Below are 27242 nucleotides of genomic sequence, written 5' to 3'. Positions count from 1 at the left end.
CCAGAGGGTCTTGTGGGGTGTCGGAGGGAAGGAACAAAGCTGTTCAGGAGATAGGGGGAAGACACTGCTGACTGGCTGGTTTGGGGTGACTCACAAATCCTGCATGAAGGCTGGTAGAGAATGAGGTCCGGGGAGCATCTCTGCACAGGATCCTGCAGAGACTGGGCGCTGCAGGCCTTCTCCTGCAGTGTAGGAGATCCTCCTCTTGTAGGACCGCCAGACCCCTGCCTCTCCCGCCAAGCCCCCATTACCTGGGCCACGTAGATATCCCTGCAGTGGGGGCATATTGTCCTCCTCATCCTCTCTCTTCAAGACCAGTGCAAAGAAAGCAGCAAAGCCCAGCACCTGAAAAATCACCGCTGTGAACCCCAAGCCTGCAGTGGTAACTTTAAGGCTGGCTGAGGGGAACAGAATTGGGCCCCATCTGTACACAGGGTACAGGAGCTGGCCTCTAGAGCAGCCAGGTGGGAAAGTAGCTGTCCCCCGTGGAGGCCATCAGACACTGGAAGGTCCTTGAACTCACCTGAGCTTTCCCTCCTGCTACTTGCCTGCCTGAGGGTCTCACCCTGAAGCAGGTAGTTACTACACCTCCTTGCTCCCAACCCCTGCTTCTCTGCATTGAGGCCACACATGCCCTTATGACCAAACTGCCCACCTACTGTGTGAAAGCAGAATGTGAACCAGGCTCAGCATGTACCCTGCTCTCAATAGGTCTTGTAGCCTAACCTTGGTGGCCGCTCACAGGAGGGTTTTGAATCATGGATCTAGAGTTTAGCCTAGTGGTAGAGTGCTTGCCTAGCATGCACGAAGAGCCAGGTTCAATTCCTTGGTATCACATATATAGGAAAAAGCTGAAATTGGTGCTGACACTCAAGTGGTAGAGCTCAAGCCCAGGACTGGCAAAAAAAAAAAAGAAGGAGGAGGAGGAAGAGGAGGTAGTTTTTGAATCTTACTGCATTGGCTGTTCAAGGCAGAATGGTAGATGAGGGCAGAGCAGGTGTGGGGTGGGAGATTTGTCCATGTGCTCTCTCTTTTCTGCAGTGCTCCCCACATCCCAACACTATTTCATCTACTTAGAGTCTCCCTGGCCCTCCTCCCAGGGGAAGCTGTGCTCCCACCACTTACCTGCAGGTATGATCTTAGTACTTTCCCAGTTCTAATATACTGCAAGATGTTTCCTATGTCAGAAACAGGAGCCTAACTCCTACCTGATGCACACGTTTTATGTCTGGGTGATTTTTGTTTTTTTTTTGGTGTGTGTGTGTGTGTGTGTGTGTGTGTGTGTGTGTGTGTGTGTGTGTGTGTGTGTATTTTCCCTGAAGGGATTGTTCCATTAAATTACTAACCTATCTCCCATCAGAAGCTTTTCCTAACTGAGGAGACATATTTACACATACGTATGGGCTAGAATTAGATGCTTGTGATCAGAACTTTTTGTTTTCTTTGCATAGAGGGGCCTTGTGTGAGTTAGGCTACTGCCCTTTACAACTGAGCATTGCAGGCCTGTTCTCTTAACTTCCTAACCTCAATTTTTCTCATGTGTAAAAATTCCCACATGGGGCGGGGAGTTGGCCTAGTGATTAAAGTGCTTGCCTAGCATGCATGAAGACCCGGGTTCGATTCCTCGGTACCACATACATAGAAAAAAGTCGGAAGTGGTGCTGAGGCTCAAGTGGTAGAGCTCTAGCCTTGAGAAAGTCCAAGGACAGTGCTCAGGCCCTGAGCTCAAGCCCAGGACTGGCAAAAAAAAAAAAAAAAAATTCCCACAATCCACGAGGTGAGTATGAAATCCATGCTTCTCTGTTCTTATCTTCATTTAATCTCCCTGCTCCAGCAGGTGGTACTAAAGGAAGAATGGCTAAGCCTGGGGACAGGACCACTCATAGGAAGGTGAAGGCAGATGGTTTGGGGTAAGAATCCTGACCTTAAGTGGCTGGGTGATGAACACACTCTCCACAAAGGAGACAGCCATGGAAATGAGCCACCGGAGGGAGCTGGTGTGCCCATAGTGCAGGCCATAGAGCATGGTGAAGAAGGCCGCCACGCCACTGGTAGCTACCACCAGAAACCAGCCCACCAGAATGCACCACCAGGGCAGACCTCGAAGGGGCCTGCTGGCCTGAGGAGTTCTGAAAAGGAGCGCGAAGAGACAGACAGTCAGGGAAACACCAGCAGACTCAAATTAGCATCCTGTCCTGCCCTCATCATACACAGGACTTTGGCCAAGATAACTGACCAGTTGGGCCTTCATTTCCCCTCTGTAGCTTGCACCTCTCTCGGAGTCCATCAGGGACTCTCTGCCACGTGACTGAGACCATTCACATTTACTCACCTTGCCACACTCACTCCTTCTGCCCTTACCTCCCTCTTTTTATGGGGTACAGATGGGATATTTAAAAATAAATTCCAGATTATAAAAAATCAATCCTGATTACTTCAGAATGCATCTCAAACATGGTCATTTTCCTTTTCTCTCTCTGTCTCTGTCTCTGTGTGTGTGTCTCTCTCTCTGTGTCTCTGTCTCTGTCTCTGTCTCTCTCTCTCTTTCTCTATCTCTCCCATCTCTCTCTCTCTCTTTTCCCAGCCCTGGGGCTTGAACGCAGGGCCTGGGCACTGTCCTTGAGCTTTCTCATGGCTAGTGTTCTACCACTACCACTTGAGCATCACTTCTTGCGTTTTCTGTGTATGTGGTACCAAGGAATGGAACCTAGGGCTTCGTGCCTGCTACACAAGCACTTCACCATTAGCTATACTCCTGGCCCTAAGCATGGCCATTTTCTTACTGAATTTTCATGTATGGTCGCATCAAACTATAGTAACTTTTTGATGTCACCTGATAACCTGGCTCTACTCTTTTGTTTTCTCTTTGTGGTACTTGAGGTTGAGATCAGGGCCTCGTGCTTGTGAGGCAGAGCTCTACCACTTGCACCATGCCCTCAGACAGGCTTTTTGCTCTAGCTATTTTCTGAATAGGGGCTCTCACTTATGCCCAGGTTTGCTTGGACCACAATCCTCCTATTTTCCCTTTCCATGTAACTGAGATGGCTGGTACATACCACCATACCCAGCTACTGGTTGAGATGATGAAGCTCTTGCTGACATTTTGCCTGTGCTGACCTTGAACCTCAATTCTGGCCATCTCCATCTGAGTAACTAGAACTACAAGTGTGATGCCACGCCTGGACTAAAACTTTACTAGTTTTCGTAAAACACAATGCATTTGCAGTTTGAATCAGGAGATTTATAGATGAAGGAAGTAGCTCAGAGCACAGCCAGAAAACAGCTACATGAATATGGTTATACTTGTGGGCTATGAATGTTCACAGGGAGGTCAGCAGGGAAGGAGATATCCTTTCTTTAAAAGGATGGATCAGAGGGCCGGGAGCATAGCCTAGTGGTACAGTGCTCACCTAGCATTCACAAAGCCCTGGGTTCAATTCCTTGGTCCTGCATATACAGAAAAGGCTGGGACTGGCACAGTGGATCAAGTGGCAGAGCACTAGCCTTGAGCAAAAAGTACCAAGGACAGTGCCCAGGCCCTGAGCCCAAGCCCAGGACTGGCCAAAAAGAAGAAGAAGAAGATGGGTCAGGATGGGCTATCCCATGGCTGAGCCCACTTATGCCCTTGGAAAGTGGATGACCTGGTACGTGCTGAGGCCTGGGGGCCAGGTTGTCCTCGGAGACAGCGCTTCAGGGTCTGAAGCTGCCTGAGAGCCTGGGCATAGCTGTGGTGCTGCAGGAAGGCCCTGGGTCCAACTAGGTGGAGCTCCTCCTCTATGTGTTCCAGCTGAAGGTAGAGACACTGGCTGTAGATGCTGTCCTTCCAAAGGCCACTGGAGACCAGCTCAGGCTTGCTGTGCTGTGTTTTCCCTGGGGGACAAGAGAAAAACAGCCAGTTGGTGCTGAGTGACAAGTGATGATAGTCAGCTCTGATTCTAGAACACACACAGTAGGAGGGCAATAGCTTTGAGTTAAATCGCTTGTCGAGCCATGAGATATATGCAAAGTGAGTGATCACTTTCCAATTCGAACATTTTCCTTTCAGGTTTTTTTTTTTTTTTTAATCAGGACAAGTTCAAGTTTAAGTTACACTTAAAGAGGAGAGAAGAGCCAAGTGTGGTGGTACACAACTCTAACCTCAGCTACTCAGGAGGTGGAGGCAGGGGGCTGTGAGTTCAAGGATGGCCAGGGAAAAGTTAGTGAGGGCTTATCTCAAAAACAAAATAGTTGGCCCGAATGGCTCACACCTGTAAATCCAAACCATTTGGGAGTCTGAGTCAGGATCATGGCTTGAGGCATCCAATCATCTATGTGAGACCCTTCTCAGCTGACAGCCAGGTACGGGGGTACTCATCTGCCACCCCAAACATGTGGTCGCTGAGATCAGGAGGATCAAGGCCAGCCTGGGCAGAAAACACTGAGATTCCATCTCAACCAAAGCAACTGGGCATTGCACCCCAGCTTTGATCAGAAGCCTAACAGGCAGATTTCAGTGCACAGTATGCATAGGCAAGAGCAAAACCCTATCTCAAAAATCACCACTAACACTTTTAACCTTAGTCTCTTGGAAAGCTAAGAAAAGGAAGATTGAGGTTTAATTCAAACCCCTGGCAGAAAAGTCCATTAGACTGTCTCCACAGAGGAAGCTGCTGGTCACAGTGAATATGAGATGGCTCAGGTAAATGTCTGAGTGGGAAGTAAGGCCTTCTCCAAAGCTTGTATTGCTTCCTTAAATAATTGAGACAGTTCTATAGAAGGTGAGGACATTCTGAGAGGACAGCTGCTATGGCATTGTGAGTCTTTAAAATGATTAACAGTAATCTCATCAATACCCAGTCAGTCATGGTAGTTCATGAATGGGTTGTTCAAATTTCAGATTTCTAACTTATTTCTTTCCTTTCCCTCCCTCCCTTCCTTCCTTCCTTCCTTCCTTCCTTCCTTCCTTCCTTCCTTCCTTCCTTCCTTCCTTCCTTCCTTCCTTCCTTCCTTCCTTCCTCCTTCCAGTATTGAAGATGAAGATCCAATTCTGGGTCTCACAAGTGTTCTATCACTGAGATATATCCCTGTCCCTAACACTTTAAATTTGTGTGTGTGTGTGTGTGTGTGTGTGTGTGTGTGTGTGTGTGTGTGTGTGTGTTTGAGACAGTCTCACTGTATAACTCAGGCTAGCCTCAAATTAGAAATCTTCTTACTTCAGACTCCCAGGTGCTTGAATTGCAGGCACGATATACCATGCCCAGCTAAAAAAAATAAAAACATAACTCTGTGTGTGTGTGTGTGTGTGTGTGTGTGTGTGTGTGTGTAAATTACAGAGACAACACATATATATCATAAGAAAAGAAAAGCAAATTCAAATCTTTCCATTGTCCCCTGGGTCTTTTAAGAGAAACTTGGTTGTCTATAGGGGTGGATGCAGGCCTCAGCTCTGGTTCCTGAGGTAGAAGGTTGCACAAGTGTTTGTCTTCCCTGAGGCCTTGTGAAAGAGGATATAGGTGGTGACAAAATGAAGCTCTCTCCCTCATGGCCCTTCCCTAGTCACTAGTGAGGGATGAATGGGAAACTGTCATGGGTGTGTATCACTCATAGTCCTTGACTCCCACTAGGTAAATGCCTGGGGCAGAGTCCAGTCCTACCTCTGTCTGACTAGAAGCCGTTTCCTCCACCACCTCCCAGCCTGACAACCCTCACTGAACTTTAGCTAAAGAGTCCAACGTCCACACTCTGTGTTGCAAGACTTGTGCTAATGTTTTGGGAAGATACCATCCCTGCCAACCATAACACCATATACTGGATACCTACTATGTTGTTGGGTGAGGCCTGGGCATTTTGCATAGCTTATGATCTCATTCATCCTCACAACAAGCCACAGAGTTAGGTGATCAACACCCCTGTTTTGGAGAAGAGCCTGTAGAGGTTGAGCAAATTGTCCTAAGATGCAGAGCTATATTGGCTCCCTGGCAATTCCCAGGATCTCCAGTCCAGCATTCTCAAAGTCCATGGTCCACTGCCAGCATGGCTAGTGGTGAGTACCAAAGCTCCCAAACCCAGGGTCAAGTTGCCAGCAGGGATGACCTTCATGGGTCATCCTGGGCATAATCCTTCCAGTAGCTGGAGCATAGGGTCAGACAATCCCCTCTACAGTAAAGAGGTAAGACTTCCCCTGAAGGGCAGATGTCTTCTACTGCAGTGTGTACAGAAAGCACCAAAGAGGCTGACTTTTAAAGTTCAGCCTTCTCGCAGAAACGCTCTTCCATCAGGAGTAAGACCAAGATTATGAATTCTACTGACCTCTTCTGCAGATTCCATATTCTTAACAAGGCTGACAGACACCAACCTAAAGTGTTAAAATTAGGAGCATTCTAGACCCACTAGCCACAGGCCATCGGGCATTTTCATTCATCCTGTTTAAGGACAGGTGCTGCCCTAAACATGGGCCGTGTGGACCAGGTGGGAAAATGCATGGATCAAAATGTCCCCAGAGATCTCTGTATGTGTTCAAGGCCTGCACCAGTCTGGGGTACATCCAGAGACGGTGTAACCTTGAGGAGGTAGGGCTAATGGGCAGAACTGAGGTTCTTGGGGGGCACTCTTTTTTTTGGAGCAGGTGCCATGGGGCTTGAACTCTGGCCTTGGCGCTGTTCCTGAGCTCTTCAGCTCAAGGCTACCACCCTGCCCTTGAGCCACAGCCTCTTTTCCCGTTTTCCAGTGATTAATTGGAGATAAGAGTCTCATGGCTTTGTATTCCCCGGGCTGGCTTTGAACCACGATCCTCAGATCTCAGCCTTCTGAGTAGCTAGGACTACAGGTGTGAGCTACCATGCCCAGCATTTGGGGGCCCTGTTGAAGGAGACACTGGGGCTCTGGCCATTCCTCTCCCTCCTTTGTTCCTTTTCCACCATGAAGTGAGTAGCTTTGCTCTACCATGCTCTCCTAGTATAGTGTTTCACCCCCAATTTCAACAACAGAGCAAAGCAACCATGGACTGAAGTCACCAGCCTGTGATATCAAAAGGGCAGTGAGTATGGTTTGAGCAGCACCTGGTGAGGAAGAACCCAGCACTGGAGCCTCCAGTGATACAGATACGGTCTTCAGATCTGCCTCCACATCAAAGCAGGAAGCCACTTCCCTTGGTCCGGGAATGGCCAAGACTTACAGACTTACCTTCTGCTTGTGTAGACCCAAGAGCAAGTGTGACAAGGTCTCTTCTCCTCTTGGCATCCTCCCAGAGCCCCATCCCTGCCCTGTTCTCTGGACAAATGACATCTTCCAGCAAGGCCAGGAGGTCGTTGAGCTCCATTGTACTCAAGGAGTTCCAGCCTGAAGCTGGCAATGACACCTTCAGAGCTTTCAACAGTCTGCTGACAAGTCTCCTCATATCCTGCAAGACAGCAGGGCAGGGAGGGGGATGTGAGCCACAGGTAAGGGGGTACATTATAGAGGCCCAGAGTGCATGCTCTTGGCCCCTTGATCTGCGTTAGGACCATGACCATGACCTCCTGTCTAACCTCAAACCGATTCACTCCTGGCAGTGTTCTTTAAACCATGGCATGGAATATGTGCTTATCGAGTCCATGAGGATGGAATATTTTCTCAGGGTTGCCAGTCTAGGAGTCAGGAACGAGGGTGGAATATTTTGTACCCTGTAGATACTCAAAAAGTGTTCCTATGTGTCTGTGTCTATTGAGCTGACGGAGCCTAACAACCCCTACTGCCAGCTGAGCCAGGGCTCCAGGCCCGAGGCTACGGCTGCAGTCTGCCTCTGCTGACTGAAGTGGAGGACCTGCCTTGGTCACTTCATCAGGAGTCAGAAGGGCACCATCGACAGGCTGTGTTGAGGAAGTCGTGGACCTGCCACCCTGGCTCCCCGTGTTCTGCTCCTTCAAGACTCGAGGACGGGCATTCCGGAAGATCTGAACGATCAGGAGGTTGATGGGGAACACGAGGACAGAGCTCTCCAGCCCAATCATCACTTCCTGCCAAGTGAACTCAATTTGACCTGCGGAAGATGGGGGAGGATGTCAAAGGGAGACAGCCACTTAGACCACCAACCTGTCACCCCTTCCAGAAGGTGTCAAAGCAATGGAGCACCAGCCCGGCCCTGCTGCTAGGAGGTCATTGTAGGACATGGATGACCTGCCTGAGAGGATTGTTTCTGTTTTCCTGGACCACGCTAGGTACGTTGTGCTAACAATGAGATTTATGGTAAGAATGGGCTACCTGGCCTGTGCTTGACCTCTGAGGGCCAAGGTCAGCCATGCATGCAGTCACCCATGCCCACATGCCCCAATAAAGTGTGGGTCAGAGTGGCATGGCTGAGCCAGTGAGGATGGATGACCACCAGCCACAAACCCTAACCCCCACGACAGCAGAAACTACCCAAGTCCATCTTCTGCTCAGCAGGGTTCCGGGGGACACCCCAGAAGATGATACTTGTCAGCATAGTGCAGAGGAGCAGAGAGAAGCAGCAGGACACCCTCTGCACTCGTGAGAAGCTGCTCCGAGCTGAGCGGCTGAAGATGGAATACCAGATGTGTCCTTCCTGGAAGCCCACAGAGGTTTTCGTGAAAAACAGGTGGCTGCAGAGGAAGAGAGGAGCAGACAGACACTGAGGGGGCTGGGTAGGGAAGGACTGGTCTCTTTGGAGCAACCCTGGGTGACAGGGAGGAAGAAAGGGATATATCACATGGGAAGACATAGTTATCACAGCAGCACCCCAGGGGGCTAATAACAGAGATGCTGAAAAGAGCTGCATTATTGCCATAGGGTGCAATCACAGAACCTCACTAGATGGTTCAAAGGATTTAAAGTCCTCTGACTGAACCTGTGCAATAGGGCCTGGCATTTTCTGCCCAGGGATGACCTTGGACTAGGATCTTTCTACTTATCCTTCCAAGTAGCTGAGAATACAAATATATACTTGCACACCCAGCTTGTTTGTTAACATGAGGTCTAGTTAATTTTTTGCCAAGGTTAGATAGAACCATGATCCCCTTTTCTCTGACTTCTGAGTCGCTTAGATTCTAGCATTGTCTACCATATTCCAAATCATTTTTTGCAAAGAATTTGAAACTACTAGCATATAGGTATTGTTTTGCTATAATTATCATAATTATAGTATAAAAATAATAATATAACCAGAATATTGTTCACATTATTATAATTAGAGTATTATAGGGTTTAGAAGAATAAAAGGTAGAAATCAGTGTCTACAAATGAGACCAAATTTTCAGTAAGACTATGTACAACTTGACAAATATAACTGTAACCCCTCTATACATCACCCCAACAATAAAATTAAATTAAAAAAAGAATATGCACTATTTCCCTTTGGGTAAAATGAAGTTCATCACAGGTGTTAGCTGTATAGATTTCCCAGACCGTGAGCAGAATTCCCAGCTGCCGTCTATTCGCACTGTGGGGGACACATCCTGGGCTCTGTTCTCAACAGAACAATCTGTTCGTGACCATCACACTCCAAAGCTGCCCAGATCACTGCCCCGTGTACTTTCATTTTATTTACCAAAGAACAAAGAAAAGAGAGTTTAATGAAAGCACAGTATGGTGGTACACATCTGAAATCTCAGCACTCAGGTTGACTAACATAAAACCCATATTACAAAAGGAGCCAGGGAAGAGGAGGAGAGGAGGAGCAGTTGCTTAAAAAGAAAGAAGTACCTGAACTGCTTCCTGTCCTGCTCCGTGGCCACTGGAAACACCTTGTCAAGCACACAGTCTCCAATGTCAATGGACAGCCACGAGTTGCAGAGGAAATACCACTTCTGGTCCACCACTGGGTCATAGACCAGCACCTGGCTCACATACCTGGAGAATGGAGCCATGAGTGTGAGGAGAAGGGTGAGGACTAAAGCTTCCGGGGCCCTTGTGAATGGGAACTCATGGAAGGACGACATGCTCTTCATCCTCGTGCTGGGTGAAAGCTGGCCACCTCTGGGCTCAGCCAGTAGAAACCTGGCTCTGGTAAGTGCTCACTTCTTTACAAGGCACAGGCAAAGGACACAGTTGAAAACTATGGAACCCTACTAATGGCACCCACCGAGGACCAGTGTCCAATCACAGATGAACGAAGCCAAGCTGTTCAAAGGCAGGCATCCGAATCCAAAATACGGCTGTCTCCTGTTTTTTTTCTTTCTTTCTTTTTTGTAAGCAATATTTTTATACCAGCTCTAATAATTCACATTTCAAAGCCCAAGCTAGTCAGCCATGGTTTTTTCTTGTTTTTGTTTTTTATGGGCTGTGGGGCTTGAACTTGGCCTGGGCGCTGGCCCTGAGCTCTTCAGCTCAAGGCTACCACCCTACTCTTGAACCAAGCCCCACTTTCCATTTTCTAGAGGTTAACTGGAGATGAGAGTCTCAGGTGCTTTTGTGCCTGGGCTGGCTTTGAACCTTGATCCTCAGATCTCAGCCTCCTGAGTAGCTAGGATGACAGGCGTGTGCTACCGCACCCGGTTGTCTCTTATGTTTTTAACCAGACAACAAAGCTACCATCATCCAGGGTCTCACCCAGGCTGATTTAGATGTGGAAGGAAATAGCATCTTCCTGTGGGGAGATTCAGCAGTTGCCTTCTCTGTTGCCATGTAGTCACAGTGGCAAGGCCACCTTTGCCTGAGTGTTCATGAAGCAGGGGCAAAGCCAAGTCACCCTACACTGCATTCTCTCATTTTAGAAAAAAAAAAAGTGCCCCATCATGCATGCAAATGCCCCCTGTGTTGAGCCCACTTACCCTCCTGGGTACCCAGCACGCTGTGGTACAGGGCCTGATGTGATCAAGATCCAACTTGGAGCAGCAGCGCCAGGTACCCCCAGGGGTTTGGTGAACTTCCTCAGCTCCGCGCACTTCTCTGCCTATCCTGTGTTCTCCCTTCCCAGGCCCTCAGGATCCCACGGTCCTCACACACTCAACTCCATCTCAGAATCCGCTTCCTGGGATTTAAGTTGCATGGCAATAGTTGTGCCATGTTTTGTGTTTTGTGTTTTAAGCTGCGAGCTGGTGATAGCTGCTCAGCTGATATCACTCACCCGGACCACAGTCTCAGGTCAGTGATGGAACAGGGCTAACCCTGGACTCCAGGGCTGTAGACTCTATTCCTTCTGTCTTCTGATCTGGCACATGTAGACCAGGGACCTCTCTGACTCTTGGTTTCCTCATCCGTGAAACATGTGTTGCTGTAACTTGGCAGAGCCAGGAAGACAGCCACGTGCAGTACCTAAACATGGCCTGTGCTTGCACGGGCCTGTGGTTTGCCTTCTCCCAACTCACCAGGATGGCTGGTCCCCTGAGTTGTCATGCCACAGCCTGAGGCTCTGCAGTTCTCCCAGGGGGAACAGGGTGGAAAGCAGGAAGACATCCACTCCTCCTCGCTCAAAAACCGGGAAGTCGGGGTCAGAAAGGTGGTGCGGCTCACTTTCTCCGTCCAGGCCGTACAGGGTGATAGTCACCTGAGATCCAGAGACCATCCCTGAGCGCCTCCAGGCTTTGTTTCATCAGCATGACCAGATCCAACAAAACCCGGAAGAGCCTGGCCCTTTCACCTCTTCTCCTCCCATCTCGGACTAATGACATGTGCAGTGCTGCTCAGAGCATCTGAGACATGAATGAAGGAGTGACACTGCTGGTCACATTCTGGGCTCAGTGCCAGTGGCTCACGCCTGGAATCCTACCAACTGAGGCTTAGACCTGAGGACCAAGGTTTGAAGCCAGCCCAGCCAGGAAAGTCCATGAGACTCTCATCTCTAATTAACCACCGGAAAGCCAGATGTGACACTATGGCTCGAAGTGCTTTCCTTCTTTCTGTCCTCCCTGCTGCTTCATAGATGGTGTTTTCCTCATCTTCCCTTGGTACGTTCATTGACTGTCTGTGTACAGATTTGCTTTCAGACAACAAACTGAATGCCATATGGGTTTGGAGCGGAGGAGAGAGACCCAGCCCTTTTTGAAGCACTACTTTATTCTCTGAACTATAGGCATCTTAAGGTAATATGTTTATTTCCACTCAAATACAAAAACTAAAGGAGAAAGAATGCCAATGTCACAAGTCCACTCTGCTGAAGTCCGTCCACAATGGCGAAGCAACACTTACTGGGGGATACCACGCTCAACCAGCGGGTGTGGGGCTGTGGGGTACCTTAGCAGAGGTCGCTGCTCCCCGCCGGTGTCCAGTGTAGACGGTCACCAGGTAGTGGTACTGGGCAAAGGGATCATTGTCCTCCAGCACTGTGACTGTCGCCTGGACAGAGGCAGAGAAGACTGTGCTCAGCAAGCTCACCCATCACACACCACCCAAGAATAGGCAGAGCACTGTAGCAGTTGAGCAGGCACCGCAGGCTTTTCACAGGGCAGCACTGAGCATTAGATGGGTTAACGCCCACCTTATACCAAGTCTTGCACATTTTGTCAGTGGCATAATCTCCCTCAATAATTTGATTAAAAATGACATTTTGTAGACAAAGAGGGTGAGGGCCCAGTTGGTCTGAGATGACCCCAAGCGTGAGGTCCTAGACTAGCAGATGTCCTCTCAGAGCCCTGGGGTGGGGGCTGTCCCTGGTGCTTCCCTCCCACTCCCAGGGGCCCTGCAACGTCACCCTGGCCTGATCCTGTGCGTCCTTTCTCCTTGCCCAGATCACCACCAACACGTAAACTAGGCAGAGGCAGCACACGGTGGTCACGACCACAGGGTTATCCTCGAAGGTGGCGAAGAGTTCGGCAGTCTGTCGGACATCAACCACGTTGGGCATCAGCAGGAAGGTGCTCCCAAAGAAGGTAAGGTGGCTGCAGAGGCAGTGTGTCTGCGAGGCGGTGGTCCGCGGCCCCACCTGCAGCCCATCACACACCGTGGGTAGAGATGCTCTGAAGCTCACCTCAGGCTCGCTCGAGCCCGGGAGAGAAAAATGACTTCCACTTTGGGATGGGCATTGCACAGTCAGTCTTCCATAGCCATAGAGTTAGCCAACCTCAGTCAAAAATAGATTTTTTTTTGCCAGTCATGGGGCTTGTACTCAGGGCCTGAGCACTGTCCTTGGACTTTCTCAAGGCTGGAGCTCTACCACTTGAGCCACAGCACCACTTCCAGCTTTTTTCTATGTTTATGATACTGAAGTCTTCATACATGCTAGGCAAGCACTCTACCACTAGGCCAAACTCCCAGCCCCCCCCAAATAGCTTTTAAATAAATGAGTCTGCACTGAATAGGCACAGACATTCTCCTTGTCATATTCCCTAGGCGACAGAGTATAGAGCAAATGCTGACAGAACATTTGCTTTGCCTTAAGTTGTCATAAATAATGCGGAGATGGTCTGAAGAATATGGAGAGTGTGTGTGGGTTGCCTGCCTATTACACTCTTTCAAAAAAAATATTTTAACATGAGGTCTTGCTCTGTAGCCAAAGCTGGCCTGAGTTTGGGATCCTTTTGCTTCAGTCTACCAAGTGCTGGGATTATACACATATGCCACCATGCTCAGAAAATATTACATGTTATTATGTAAGGGATATCCTATGGATTTTAGTATCCATGGACAAGGGAAACTGACGTGCCTCCGATATTGAGGGTTACCCCCTGGGACCTGGGACATAGGCTTCTCGAATCTCTCAGGCTTTTTTTTTAAACTTATTTAAAAATTAACTTTAGCTGGGCATTGGTGGCTTATGCCTATATCCTAGCTATTCTGTTTGGGTAGCTGAGATCTGAGGATTGCAGTTTGAAGCCAGCCCAGGCAGGAAAGTCTGTGAGACTCTTACCTCCACTAAACTACCAAAGCTACCACTAACTGCCATAAAAAGCCAGAAGTAGAGCTGTGACTAGAGTACTGTGTGGAGTGCTAGCCTCGAGCCAAAGAAGCTCAGAGACAGCATCCAGACTCTGAGTTCAAGTCCCAGTACTGGCATAAAAAATTAAGGGCTGGCAGCAGAGATTTACAATAGAACAAAACCTAGAGACATAAGGCCACATAGTATGACGCTAAATGAAAGGACCTCCAGGATATAGAAACAAAAGCCATAGAATGAGTGATTGTTGTCCTTAATATACTATGTTATCTCTCACCTCTTTTGCTATCCCTTGGTTATCTCATATTGTTACAGTATTTCACCTTGTTATCTGATATATTGTATATATGTGTATTTGGTTATTTGAAATTGGATAGAGAAGGGGGGAAAACCAACATGAGGGGTGAGGGTGGGGGGAGGGAAATGGGGACCAAGACATGAGAAAGGGTATCAATGTTTGTGAAGTAATGCACCTTCTATCTGGTGAATATAATGTAACCCTTCTATTAATTACAATAGAAATATATGGGGAAAAAAAGGGCCAGGAGTTTGGCCTAGTGGTAGAGGGCTTGCTTAGCATGCACTAAGGCCTGGGTTTGATTCCTCAGTATCACATATATAGAAAAAAAAGTTGGAAGTGGTGCTGTGGCTCAAGTGGTAGAGTGCTAGCCTTGAGGAAAGCCCAAGGACAGTGCTCAGGCACTGAGTTAAAGCCCCAGGACTGGCAAAAAATAAAATAAAATTTAAAATTCAGAAAACTGGCCAAATGCAATAGTTCATGCCTGTAATTCTAGCTATTTAGGCTCCAGAGAATGAGAGGATGACAGCAGCCTGGGTGGGGGACAGATTGGAAGGGAGGTCACAAGACTTCATCTCAACTAATAAAAATCTAGGTGTGGAATCATATACCTGTCATTCTAGTTATACAGAAAACCTCAAATAGAATGTTTTCACATGGTCCAAGACAGCTGGTCATAAACTCAAGACCTTATTAGATAGAAAAACAACTAAAGGCAAAATGGACTAGAGGCAGGTGACAGAGCACCTGCCTGACAAGCTTGAGTTCAAACTCGAGCAGCAATCAACAATGGGGAGGGGATTGGAAATCGTGGTCTCGAGCATGCTAGACAAGCAGTCTGCCACTAAGCCACATCCCCAGCCCAGAGACTATTAACTCTGGGCTAAGATCTTTCCATGCTCCACTCCCAGTGGGAGCTCTGAGCATCCTGTCGCTCTGCCTTGTCTGGCTTGGAGCAATGTCGTAGATGAAGTTGGATTCTCCACGCTCCCAGCACAGAAGCACCCTGTATCACAGATTTGTCCTGTACCCCTCCTGCCTTTCTCCCATCAGATGCCACAGGAAGAGAGGGGGAAGAACAGATGTTTAGATCTCAAGCTGGCATCTCAGTTCCAGGAAGGTGTGGATGCTTCCTGGCCTTACAGCCCTTCCTTGTGCTGAAGAAACACAGGTAGGCAGTGTGTGTGGGGGAGCCAAGGGGGCTAGAGCAGGCATCCTCACCCACCATGGCCAGGACAAGCCATCCCCAACCCCCTCAGTCATCTGTGACCCCATCTCAACATCTGGTGGTGAAGATTTAACCCAGCCCTTCAACCCAGCACTGCCTTTCATTCCAGGCTCTGTTCACAGTTCTGTGGAAAGGGCAGCCACCAGCATCTAGAAAATGCTCTGTTTTCAGCACCTAGCAGGGAAGAACCTCCAAAGCCCAATTAGGATCCAACAGGAAATTCTGTCTCTTCCTTGTAATGAACCACCTGCAAAGCCTGCTTCCACATATTGGCACATCACCCACTGCTCATTATATACTTCAGCTAGACCTTAGTTCTGTGTTTGCTCTGTTGTGTTTCTCACTGTTTCCTAATCCTGGTCAGCATCTGGCACACAGCTGTGGGCCTTACAGGCCTGGCACCCGGAAGGGGTAGGGCTGGTTTCAGAGAAGATACTCAAGCAGAGGCTGGAGTCAGGAGTGTCTTGGTTTAGATCCAATATCTTTGCCCTCCAAGGTCTTCCTTCCTTCTTTCCTTCCTTCCTTCCTTCCTTCCTTCCTTCCTTCCTTCCTTCCTTCCTTCCTCCCTCCCTCCCTCCCTCCCTCCCTCTCTCCCTCCCTCCCTCCCTTCCTTATCTCTCCTTCCCTCCCATCAAGGTCTCAGACTTCCCATCCTATTGCCTGAGTGCTGGTATTTCAGGCCTCCCGAGGTTTTACAAACATTTTGAAGTTATTGGTGTCCCTAGACTTTTCCAGCACAAGGGTCCCTTTTCTGAGAAGGGAGGGTTTCTGGGGTTTGAACCTAGACCCTCAGGCATACAAAGCCAAGTGCCTAACCACTGAGGTATATACCTAGCTGTGAATATCTGAAATTAATCTGCAGATCTTCCTGTGATGGTAATATGTTGTTGAATAAATGAAAGGAGGAGCTTGTAATCTATGGATGGGTGACACACTGTGATTCTACATGGAGATGAGAGAAGGGTATGGAGTGCTGCAGAAGTCCCACAGCAGGGCATTTGAGGCATGTGGGAGGAAAAGGACATTGGAGCCAGAACCAATGGAAGATCGGGGCTTTCTGGGCAGGGGTAGGAGAGAAGGGCATTCGGGAGGAGAAAGCAGCACACATGACTCATGGAAGGGAACAGGACAGTCCTGAGATGGCTCTAATGGCCTCATGGCCAAGGACTCTCTGCAGCACCATTATTATCCTCAGCTTCCTGGGGGCAGAGCTGAGTTGAGACAGAGACTTGATTGCAATTATTAAAGCCCAGTGCCCTCCAGAGCTCAGCAGGACTCTGAGACTTGGCTTTTCCATATACAAGATGTGGGGTTCGGGGCAAGTTAATTGAGTTTCCTGAGCCTTTGTCTCAATGCCTATAAAAGAGGGTCATTGCAGATTTGATGAGATCATGGAAGCCAAGCAGAGAACACAATACTTGGCAGAGAATAAATGGGACAGTTGAGTTCATTTCCTTGAGAATGACACCTGGGCCTGCAGGGCTTTCTGAATCACCCATCCAGTGATCATCTGTCTCCATGTCCTGTCTCCGGGGCCTTCGATGTTCTGGGGATATCAGACATCTTTGAATGAACTCATCTGCAGAGATCAGGCAGCCATTGTGCTTGGCTTCCCACATGGGAAGTTGCATCCTGCCAGGATCAAGAGCAGCTTTCTGCAGGAAGCAGTGCCCTGGGCCAGGCAATCTGCCACACACAGAGAGCTGCATGTGTAAGAGTCCCACGGAGGGACACAGACACATGGGCCCGAGGAGTCTAGAAGGGGCCCCCGTACGAGCCACATCTACTTTACCAAGCTTCCCTGTTTTTTTGTCCACTTTCCTCTCCTTACCTGGCAGCCAGAGTTGTCCCAAGTCTCCTGGACTGCATCCCAGAACACACAATGGGACAGGAAGGTGGTGACACCAACTGTGAGGGCTTCGCCAGGGTCTAGCTTCAGGTTGGGCTCAGGGTCCACAGTCACATAGTAGATGCCCTCCCCAAAGGGCAGGTCCTCAGGGCCCAGGATCCAGGTAGACAGCTCACCTGTGGGATACAGAAGCCTCATCAAGATGACGTTGACATCATGGGTGACATGGCAACGAGGCAGACCCCAAAGGTCTTTCCATTATCCTCGGAGTAGATACCTTTGTCTCCTAGCACAGAAGAAAGGGCACCCAGCTCAGAGTGCAGAATCAGGTCGGAAAGACAGCGGTTGTGTGACTGTGGCTAGTTGCTGAACCTCTCTGTTCGTTTCTGACAAGGGGAGACGTCAGTGGTCTCTACCCCAAAGTTTGTCACATGGACTGCAGTGAGGATGGTTCTGGAAGGGCCTGTGGTCACCTCATAAATGCTCACCTATGGCTAGCAAATGACCATACCAACATCAGCAACTGAACAAGCCACTGAGTGTGGCAGGTGGTTTTTCTCTGATTTTTTCCTGTGGTTTTTCTTCCTCAAGCATTAGTCTCCTCTAACCCCAAGGAGCCCTTGAGAAGCAGTCCAGGGTACAGGGCTACCTGGAGCAGCTGCTGGTGGCAGACGAGTTTGGGCATCGTAGCAGGTCTCATTGGGATGGTAGCCATAGCCGAGTCTGAGCGTGAGCGGGAGGTCAGGTCTCCCCTGTAGCTGGATCCCCAGAGCAGCCTCCCCTTTGGTCACATTCACCCACAGCACCCCGGGAGGAACCAGGCTCAGCACGGTTGGCTCCCTGGGCTCTTCCAAATGCCGGGGTAGCAGGATCTGTCACCAAAAACAAGGAAATTGAGGACCTGCCATTCAGGGAGCGTCCGGTCTGCTGTACAGAGCCTTGCAGAGTGAGAGCCTACAAGTCAGAATCCACACTGTGCTTTGGCATCTAGAGCAAATGGCCACAAGCTGGGCGGCACCGAACTCTATGGATGTGTTACCCACACTTCCAGATGCCAGAAGTCTAAGATCAACTTCTCAGGGCTAAAGCTGACAGAGCTTGTCCCTTCTAGAAGGAATCCACTTCCTTGTTTTTCTTCAGCTTGCACTCCTTGTCCTAGTGGCACCCTCACATTGGTCCAATCTGTTGTTTCTGCCATCAGATCCCCTTTTCCTCATCTGTGGTTACGCCTCCCTGCCCAGAGGCCTCACCTAGGCCAATCCAGGCCCAACCTACGTCTCAGGGACCATATCTCAGTCACACCTGCAAAGTCCTGGGTCACAGCTCAGACTTCAGGGATGAGGAAGTAGACATCCCTAAAAGTTTCTACCGAACTAGTCAGTGATGAGAAAGAACTATGCAGATGAATGAAAAAATCATTACACCCTTGAAAGTATCAATGCTTACTGCGCCACAGTGTGCTCATGAGTTTAAGGAAAAATCTAACTGGACGTTTAGAGGCCATGGAGTTGGCTTGTGTAATGAGGATCATGAAAATCCCAACAAGAGGTTCATATATACGAAGAGGAAAACCAAGACATGGCAAGATGGGTAGATGAACATGTGTGTGGGCTTAAGGGAAGGTGAGGGTCATTGTGGACGATTCTCTTCTTTATAGAATCAGCCAGCTTTGGGTTCCAACTGAACTGAAGAAGGAAGCCAACTCTCATCTGACTTGGGACAACACCCCTGTTCCTACCTCGATATTCTCCAACAGGTTCTTCACAGGGATGGGCTGTCCTCGAGGGGTGGTTATGAGGAGTCCACCAACAGTTCCACTGACTGCAAAGCGACTCCCAGCTGGGAAGGGACTCTTGGGGAAACTCATCGCCTGAAAGGAAGAGGAGACCCATTGGCCCAGGCCCCGGGGCTTCCCTGAGTGAGGAGGCCCTGAGCGAAGGCTGTCCCCAAGGAGCCATTTCTCCTCTTACCCTGATATCCACAGGCTCACTGTCATCCTCCAGGAGGCAGAGGGAGGAGGCGGGCAGAGTGAAAGAGGCAGAGTCAGCAGCAGAAATGTGCACAGAGGAGCCTCGCCAAGTCCGTGGCTGTATTCTGGTCATGGGATGAGGAAAGAATCAGGTGACCATGTGGGAGGAAGAACTCAGCTCTTCCTGTGCTCTGCTGTGTGCTCCAGACTCTGCTGTCGGAGAGATGTCTTTAGCAAGTTCTCAGGTTTGTACCAGCGGCAGAAGCCATCTCAGAGAAGCTGGTGCCCCTGGATCACCACAAAAGCCAGTTCTGTTCACTGCACAACCCATGGTTCCTGAGAGCCTGGCACTTAGTAGCTGATCAACAGCTTTTTTGTTGTTGTTAAATAAATGAGCTTGGATATGGACATTTTTGGGGGCTTCACCTGTCTGCCTGCCTTAGCCTTGGGTGTCATGGGCTCTCAGCTCCTTCTTTTCCAGACTTTGCTTTGTCTCTGTCAGATTAGACTGGAGACCTGGTTTTAGACCTTAGCTCAGATCTGGATGCCACTGGGGAATCTGTCCCTGGAACCCAGTGCAGCAACCCTGGCCTGAGGAACCAGTGTCTGGGACTCAGTTTAGGCCTGCAACATGGTCTAGGTCAGGTGGGGAAAGGAAGGAGGAAGGGATCCCAGGAACTGGTCAGTACTTAGCAAGATGGATCCCCCATGGCAAAACTCAGGCCTAGGAGAAAGGGTCTGGCTGGCACATCCATGAGGTGAAGTCCTTTTTGCCACCCTCCCTCCACCCCTTTCCCACATAGCTCAGGACTCACTCACATGGCTCTGATGCGGGGGGTGGCCCTCAGCCCTTCTCTTCTCTCTGCACAAACACCCACCCTAGTGGGAAGGAGGGTGTTCTCCAGATAAAGGCCTCTACCCCCATGCCTGGCTACCAACATCCCAAAGCTGGCCTCCTAGACACTGCTTTCCCCTAGGTCTTAGGATCTGGGTGTAGATTCGGGGAGACCAGGGCATGAGCATTCTCGGGGACACACAAGTACAGTTGGTTACCTGTTTGTGTATACGGAGATGGAGGGGCTGGCCAGGATGGCTGGAAGGCCCCCAGGGAGTGTCCCCAGCAGGAGGGAGGTCTGCACACACTCCACAGCCTTGAGCATCGGGGCTAGTGTAGCAACCTGCTAAGAGGCAAGACAATGCCACTGTGAACTGTGGCCCTACGCCACTTCTAGCCACTGTCACCAGGCTTGGGTGGGGCCCTTGTCAAGAGTGAGAGGGGGCAGTGGGAGGTGGACAAAGCTCTGTGGATAATGTCAAGAGTGGCACATACAGAGCATGAGAATGTGTGACTCCTGTGAGCCCTTCGAAACCTCCTGACTACTCTGAGAAGAGTTATTTTACCCTCTTCTTGGGCAGTAGGGGAAACAGACATGGAAAGGAAAGATGACTTAGAGAAGTGATATGTTGATTAGGAGAAGAAAGAACCAGAGGACTCATGGGGAAGCTTCTAGCTTCTGGGCTCATGTGCTGAGCCACTGTGCTACTTGGCTTTGTGCAGCTGACTTCCATACTTGGCCAGATGTTACTCCAGGGCATGGGGAGAGCTATGGGTAAAGCCATTCAAAAGATGTGTCCTCATGGATGCATGCCAAGGCTAGGATGCGAACCCGCGAGGGCTGGGTGTTTGCAGAGTGCTTATGGGGTGCCCAGGTTGTGTGTAACCATCATGGTTGTGAGCCTAAGTATTTGAGCATTACCCATGAGTGTGTGAGTGCATGTGGGTATAGCTCCCGGGTGTGAGTGAACGAGTGTCAGTGTACAACGATGTTGCTCTGTATACGTCTGTGATTGTGTGTATAACGTGGATGGATGTGTGAATGCTTGTTAGGGGTGAAGATGGATATGTCACAGTGTGTCTGAATCTGTGGCCAGATCTGTTCTTCAGATCTTCCTGCAAAGGAAAGATGGCCCACGGGATAAATGACTGTGGGGCAGCCACAATGGAGGTTTGAGGATCCATCACGATGCCGTCCTGGAAGTCCGCTGCTTCCCTGCGCTGCTCAGGAACCACACGTGTCCCAGCTCTAGGTCGCTGCCTCCCTGACGGTTCTGTGTTCTTGGTTAAATGAACCAGGAATTATCAAACTTGCAAGGGGGTACACAGGATCTCTCCAACAGAGGCTGCTGATCTGAGGCCAGGCAGGATGCTTCCATTTGCAGATGAGGAATTAGAGTTTTAGGGCCAGTGAGTGACGACTGACATAGCTTGCAAGTGACATGAGGCAGGATTCAGAACGAGGCTGCCTGGTTCCAGGCCCCACACTCTGCCCATTACACCACACTGCCTCCCAGGGGTACTGATCCCTGGATCATTTCTTCTAGCTCTTGCAAAACACTACAACTCCTAGGCTTCAGTTTCCTTATCTGAAGGAAGGGGGTGTGAGCTGGGCACACAGTATAGATGTGATCTTCATTTGGCCTGAGAAACCTACCTGGCTGCTGTCGTCATCCATAGATTCTTCTGGTTGGTTGCTCAGGGAAGCTTCCAGTATACTACCCACAGCCCAAAGCAAGTCTCTGGTGGCTGCCTGACGCCTCTGATCCTCAGGACGGGCCTTGGCACTCGCTATCAACAGGACTTTACTGGCCTGCTGCAGAGCCTGGCTAGCCATCCACTGAGTACAAACAAAGAATGGGCCAGTCAGTCCTTGTGCCATTTCAGGGGTGTAGGATGCCAGGAAGGGGAGCAAGGTAGAGGCCTAAGCCAAGAACAATCACAGCCAATCACTTCATATGATCAGCCTGAATTCCTCACTTATGATTGGATCCTTCCTCTTTACAAGGCTCTAAGTTCCTTCGTGGAGGAGGAATTCTGAATCCTTCCCAGAGTGCTTTACGGAGTGATGTGCACATCATGGGTAGTTGGTAACCTTTACTGATTTGGGTGATGGGTGGAAGATGGATGGATAAAGGATGAATAGACACATAGATGATAGGTGATTGGATGAAAGAGTGAAAGGAAGATTAATGGATAGATGGAAGTTGGATGGCTGGATGGATAGATGGATAGAACCATGGGTAGGCAGGTAGATAGGGGTGAGTGAGCAGATGATACACGGACATAGTATTTCATGATAATCTTATGTTTTGATGAGATTATTTGTTGAGCATGCCTTGAGTACAGTCTGTGTATGTGACTCGCTGCTGAATTCTCCATGAATTTGGTGGCCGGGACAAAAGCATTCAGGAGATACTTACTGATTGAGGGCTAAGGTAGCTGGGCTGCCTATGCATGATTTCCCTGCTGTGGGGACAGGTGGAAGGGCAGGTGGAGGGGAAGAACCCCAGGCTAGAAAGGAAGGTTCTGGTAGCTGGACATCAGACTGCCCTGGGATGGGAAGATGAGGTGGGTTAGCAGCAGCTTCTGGTGATCGTGCTGCCCAGCAGTGACCAGGATCCTGGTATTCCTTCCAGTTTCCTTCCAGAGGAAAGGGCAGGACAGGAAGGTCACCGCACAGGGATAGAGGGCATCCAAAGGACCAGTGGAAAGAAAAATGGCAGAATTCTTGACAGCTCCAGAAGAGCTTTGAGACTTAGGGACCCTTGACCTAGGCCTGGCTGGATCGTTACTTTCCTGTCATAGAGATGCGTATGTGTGTGACAGCCTGGCTCAGCAGGTGGGAATTCTCACCTGGGCTGCGGGGGTGAGCTCCTCACTGGGGTGGGTCAGCTCCCTCAGCACCTCGGCCAGTCTCTGCACACTCTGCATGTCCTCTGGGCTGCCGATGACCGCGGACAGTGAGTGCAGTACATGTTCTCTGACCTTGAGACAGGGAGAGAAAATGAAATTCCAGAGGCTCTGTGAAAGCATTTCAGGAATATTTGGGGTTAGAAGAATGGCTTGAAACTTGTGAACTTGTTACCTCTGAGGACAAAAAGGTCACTTAGGCCTTTTGGAGCTGTGATTGGGGATCCTGAGCCCAAGACAGAGCTGTGGATTCACTGTGATGGTGGTAGGATCAAAGGGATCACAAGAGGGAGGGAAGAAGGTGAAGCAGCTGGATGTTAGAGGCAGAAGTAAAAGAGAGTGGGGAGAGAAAGGGTAAGGGAGAGACGAAAGCTTTGATGATGTGGAAGGGGCCATGGTTTCATCACTTCTAATAAGAAGGGTCTGGAATCATGCTCTTCTCGTTCCCCAAGCCTAGGACTGGTGGTGGGGAACAAAGAATGCGGCTTATCAGCAATGAAGACCTTTCTTCTCTTTATGTCCCTCACTGGAAGGACCAGGAGGTGACGTAAACCACTGAGAGATGCTAAAGTCTGCACACTGTTCCCTGAACCCTGCCCCCCCGACCCCAAGAGACCCCTGGGATCCCAATGGGAGGTATCAAAGGAGTCTGTTTTGGTACCTTCTGTCTTGTGTCCATTGTTAGCAGTTGCCCAGAGTCCTGGTCTAGTTCCTCTTGGTTCAGCATGGAAGACACAGACTTGGCCAGCTGGAGAAGTTGCTCAGGGCTATGCTCGCCTTGTAGAGTAGTTGTGACTCTCTCCAATATGGCAGCCTGGAATGCCCCCTCCTCAAGACCTGTGTCCCCAAGCCCCACCTGCAGAGAAACAGAAACAGGCTCAGTGGCCAGTGGGGAACAGAGCAGGCCTGCCATGGGACTCTGAGGCACTTCCAGGACACCGGAGCCCATTTGTGCCAGGCAGTTGACAGTCACCAAAATGAAGGGCAAGCCCTCATTTCACTTCTAGTTGCTGACTTCATACTGTCCATCTCCTGACCTCAGCTTGGCTCCTGACCCCTGACTTTCTCCTGGGGTTTATCAAGGCTTTACTTTGACTACTGTAACTAATCTTGGTCCTTCTTCCTCTGAAGGCACTAGTTTCGTGTTTACCCATATCCTTCTGCTCTACCCCACTCCTTGCCCTCAATACGTAGCCTGATGCTAATTATTGAGTCATGCAGTCTAGGAAGAGGGCCCCGTTCCTGTGCTTGTGGCTGGATCCCCACAACTTTGAATCTGTAAATATTTGTTAAATAAATGATTATAGGTGGCTCACACCTGTCATCCTAGCTACTCAGGAGGCTGAGATCTGAGGATCATGATTCAAAGCCAGCCCAGGTATAAGACTCTTATCCATGAGACTCTTATCTTCATTAAACTACTAGAAGTGTGGCTGTGGCTTAAAGTGGTGGAACACTAGCCTTGAGCAATAAAGAACTCAGGGACAGTGCCCAGGCCCTGAGTTCAAGCCTCACAACTATGAAAAAAAAAGTAAAATACAGTAATATGCCAATTAATGATTCACCAGCCATGCCTACGGCGACTTTTCCCCAGCCACCCTTGAGGTAACATTCTAGAAAGAAAGAAAGAAGGACTACCACTGCCACCCACCTTCACCGTGGCATGGGTCTGCTGTCTGTCCCCTGCCTGGTTGGTGACAGAAATGATCACTGTCAGCAGAAAGTCTTTGCTGTCTTTTCCGAGAGGTAGGTACACAGATGGAAGTGTTTGTTCAGGGCCACAGTGCAGGCAGGACCCTGGCAAAGGGAACTGAGCAATTAGGGTGGTGTCTCCCAGCCCCAGGGATCCTCCAGGTCACCAACACACAAAAGTAATCCTTCTTGCTGGGCCCGGTGGCTCTCGCCTGTCATCCTTGCTACTCAGGAGGCTGAGATCTCAGGATTGTGGTTCAAAGCCAGCCTGGGCACTAAAAAGTCCGTAAGACTCTTATCTCCAATTAATTACCAGAAAACTGGAAGTGGCGCTATGACTTGCGGGTAGGGCAGCAGCCTTGAGCTGAAGAGCTCAGGGACAGCACCCAGGCCTAGAGTTCAAGTCCCATAACTGACAAAAAAGAAAAAAAATGGGACTGGGATGTCCCACCCTCCTGCTAATGCCCACTGTGGTCCTGGCCATGGGGTATTAGAGTATTGAGTGACTATTTGGAGTCTCATGCAAGTGAGCAGGGGCTGTGGGAACTCAGCTCAGCCTGTCCTGTGGCATGCCATTCTCTGATGCTGCCCTGTGAAGCAGGGTCTGTGTAATCATTGACTCTGGGCATGCCAGATTCACCTCTCTCTTTCCAAGTAGTTCCAGAAACACAGCATCACAGTTACTCCTGGTTCATGGGGGTTGGGAGAGTCTAGCCACGTCCTCACGTGTATATTTCTGGCTCTCTTCTTCCTTCTCACCCTCACACCACTTATACAGAAGGAATTTAGGCATCTGGGGCTGTGCGGGACCTGCTTCTCACATCCCTGTGGTATGATGGCTAGGCCAGTGCTGTGAGATTGGCCAGTTCAGAGGAGCCCCTCATCCTGCCAACCTCTGACTAAAGGAACACGTTCTTGAGCTCTCCCTGAGAGAGTCCCACAGCCCCTGTTCTGGAGAGAATGCGCCCATCCCAAGACGGTACCTGATTCGAGACAGAAGCAGTATTCCAGGGGCTCCAGGCCGGCGGAGGCCATACAGAGAATGGCAAAGCTGGTCAGGACAGTGCCCTCCTCAGGGGCAATCACACAAGTGGGCGCATCAGGCAGGGGCAGAGTGCTGATCACATAGGTGTCCTCCCCGTAGGCATGCCTGGTCAGCGCTGGGGAGTGAAGACAGATCGCCATGCTCCAGGAGGACCTGGACAGCTGCTGCTCCTGGCTGCCCCCACCCCAGACCCAGAGCGCTCTGGAGATTCGGGGGGCAGCCTCCAGGTCCCCCCTGATGCAAGAATGCCCCCTTGATGCAGAGTCCCAGGGAGACTGAGGAGGCCCTCAGGATGCTCAGGTAGGATTATGAGTTCCAGTAAGAGAGAGAGAAACAGAAAGAGAGAAGTGGGGAGGGAAGGAGGGAGGAAGACAGGGAGGGGGGAGGAAGAGAGACAGCGGGGAGAGGGAGGGAAGCAGGGAGAGGGAGGGAAACTGGGCCAAAATAATAGAAGAGAATCAGATAGGTCTGAGTTGGAATTCCAGTTCTGCCACTCACTGTACCAACCAAGTGACTTGGGCTTGAGCTTTTTGAGGGTCAATGTATCATCTGTAAAATGGGTCACTAATAATAATGTGTTTCCTACACTTGGATTGCTTATTTTACTTTTGAGACAGGGCCAGGCTTTGAACTCTTGTGTGTGCGTGTGTGTCCCCATTTTGGAGCTTGAACTCAGGGCCTGGATACCATCCCTAAGCTTTTGTGCTCAAGCCTAGCATTCTACCACTTGAACCACAGCTCCACATCCAGCCTTTTTTTGGTGTTCAACTGGAGATAAGAGTCTCACAGACTTTCCTGCCCAGGCTGGCTTTGATCCTTGATCCTCAGATCTCAGCCTTCTGAGTAGCTAGGATTACAGGTGTGAGCCATTAGCACTCAACCTGGCCTTGAACTCCTCACCCTTCTGCCTCAGCCCCTAAACATCACCAGGCCCAGCTAAGCTTGTTTTGAATGGGCAGCTCTGCCTTCCCCTGGCAGCACAGGCGGGCGTCACCAGTGCATTCCACTGCTTCTGGCGCTCATCCTGCCTGAGAGCCACTCTCATCAGGAACTTCTCCAGTCTACCCAGGAGAGAACTAAGGCCCCAGGACGTGAAATCCTTTCCCCAGAGTCTCTCAGTGAAATTCCCTCCAAAGCCCCAGCCACACTCCATGCCCTGCCAAAGCCTCATAGGTGAATGTTTGTGGATTTGCCTCAGCTCTCTAACAGGAGGAGGTGGGGTGGCTTCTCACCTGTGACCCTGATCCAGATGACCTGTCCCCACATCTGCAGGAAGCTGCTGTTAAGCAGCAGCGAGGAGGTGTCTCCCTGAAGAAGGGTCAGAGCGTGTGTCTGGAACCCTGTGAGTCTGCAGGCAGCAGGGAGGGGTTCGGCCTACAAGACAGCAGAGCACAGGGCCTCTGGGTTTGTAGTCAAGACCCCAGACCTTGTGGGACAGCGGCTTATGCCCCCCAGGAAATTTATCTGAAACAGAGGTGGCAGTGGGGACCCATCAGCATCCCCAAAGCCGGCTGAATGCCCAGCTCTGGTGTTGATAGGCTGTACGTCTGAGGTAAGGTTTGGGGAGGTGCCTGCGCAGGCGTTGGTGTACAGGTCATTGGAGGAAGGAGAGGTTTCAGAGAACACAGGG

General features: G+C 50.0%; 1 protein-coding gene and 1 long non-coding RNA gene across 7 annotated transcripts in view; one reads left to right on the top strand and one right to left on the bottom strand.

Annotated features, from left to right (window-relative positions):
* LOC150046819 (polycystin-1-like protein 2) overlaps positions 1-27242 on the bottom strand; it is a 65183-nt gene that overhangs the window by 12593 nt on the left and 25348 nt on the right. The window contains exons 13-33 of the mRNA XM_090357229.1: positions 26845-26986; positions 25551-25727; positions 24527-24672; positions 23537-23731; positions 22819-22950; positions 21620-21802; positions 20181-20305; positions 19129-19252; positions 18897-19028; positions 17808-18030; positions 17141-17334; positions 12602-12832; positions 12145-12246; positions 11280-11458; positions 9676-9822; positions 8377-8576; positions 7785-7996; positions 7162-7378; positions 3642-3870; positions 1925-2129; positions 252-345 (exon numbers count right to left, since the gene is read on the bottom strand). Coding sequence (XP_090213355.1) covers positions 252-345; positions 1925-2129; positions 3642-3870; positions 7162-7378; positions 7785-7996; positions 8377-8576; positions 9676-9822; positions 11280-11458; positions 12145-12246; positions 12602-12832; positions 17141-17334; positions 17808-18030; positions 18897-19028; positions 19129-19252; positions 20181-20305; positions 21620-21802; positions 22819-22950; positions 23537-23731; positions 24527-24672; positions 25551-25727; positions 26845-26986 — 3589 coding nt within the window. The remainder of the gene's footprint in view (positions 1-251; positions 346-1924; positions 2130-3641; positions 3871-7161; positions 7379-7784; positions 7997-8376; positions 8577-9675; positions 9823-11279; positions 11459-12144; positions 12247-12601; positions 12833-17140; positions 17335-17807; positions 18031-18896; positions 19029-19128; positions 19253-20180; positions 20306-21619; positions 21803-22818; positions 22951-23536; positions 23732-24526; positions 24673-25550; positions 25728-26844; positions 26987-27242) is intronic.
* The window catches only part of LOC150046821 (uncharacterized), a 55375-nt gene that overhangs the window by 24228 nt on the left and 3905 nt on the right, over positions 1-27242 (top strand). For 2 of the 6 annotated variants that reach the window (XR_016539530.1, XR_016539527.1), the window contains exons 3-4: positions 12639-12779; positions 15135-15252. This is a non-coding gene — a long non-coding RNA (uncharacterized LOC150046821). Of the gene's footprint in view, positions 1-1041; positions 1132-1834; positions 1943-12638; positions 12780-15134; positions 15253-18914; positions 18984-25711; positions 25958-27242 lie in introns of those variants that run through there. The other 4 variants (XR_016539529.1, XR_016539528.1, XR_016539526.1 and 1 more) reach the window with 4 other exon arrangements.

Source organism: Megascapheus bottae, chromosome 24 (genome assembly GCF_031878675.1).
Source record: "Megascapheus bottae isolate mThoBot1 chromosome 24, mThoBot2.hap1, whole genome shotgun sequence".
Taxonomy (NCBI): domain Eukaryota; kingdom Metazoa; phylum Chordata; class Mammalia; order Rodentia; family Geomyidae; genus Megascapheus; species Megascapheus bottae.
This window is presented reverse-complemented; position numbering and strand designations above follow the sequence as displayed.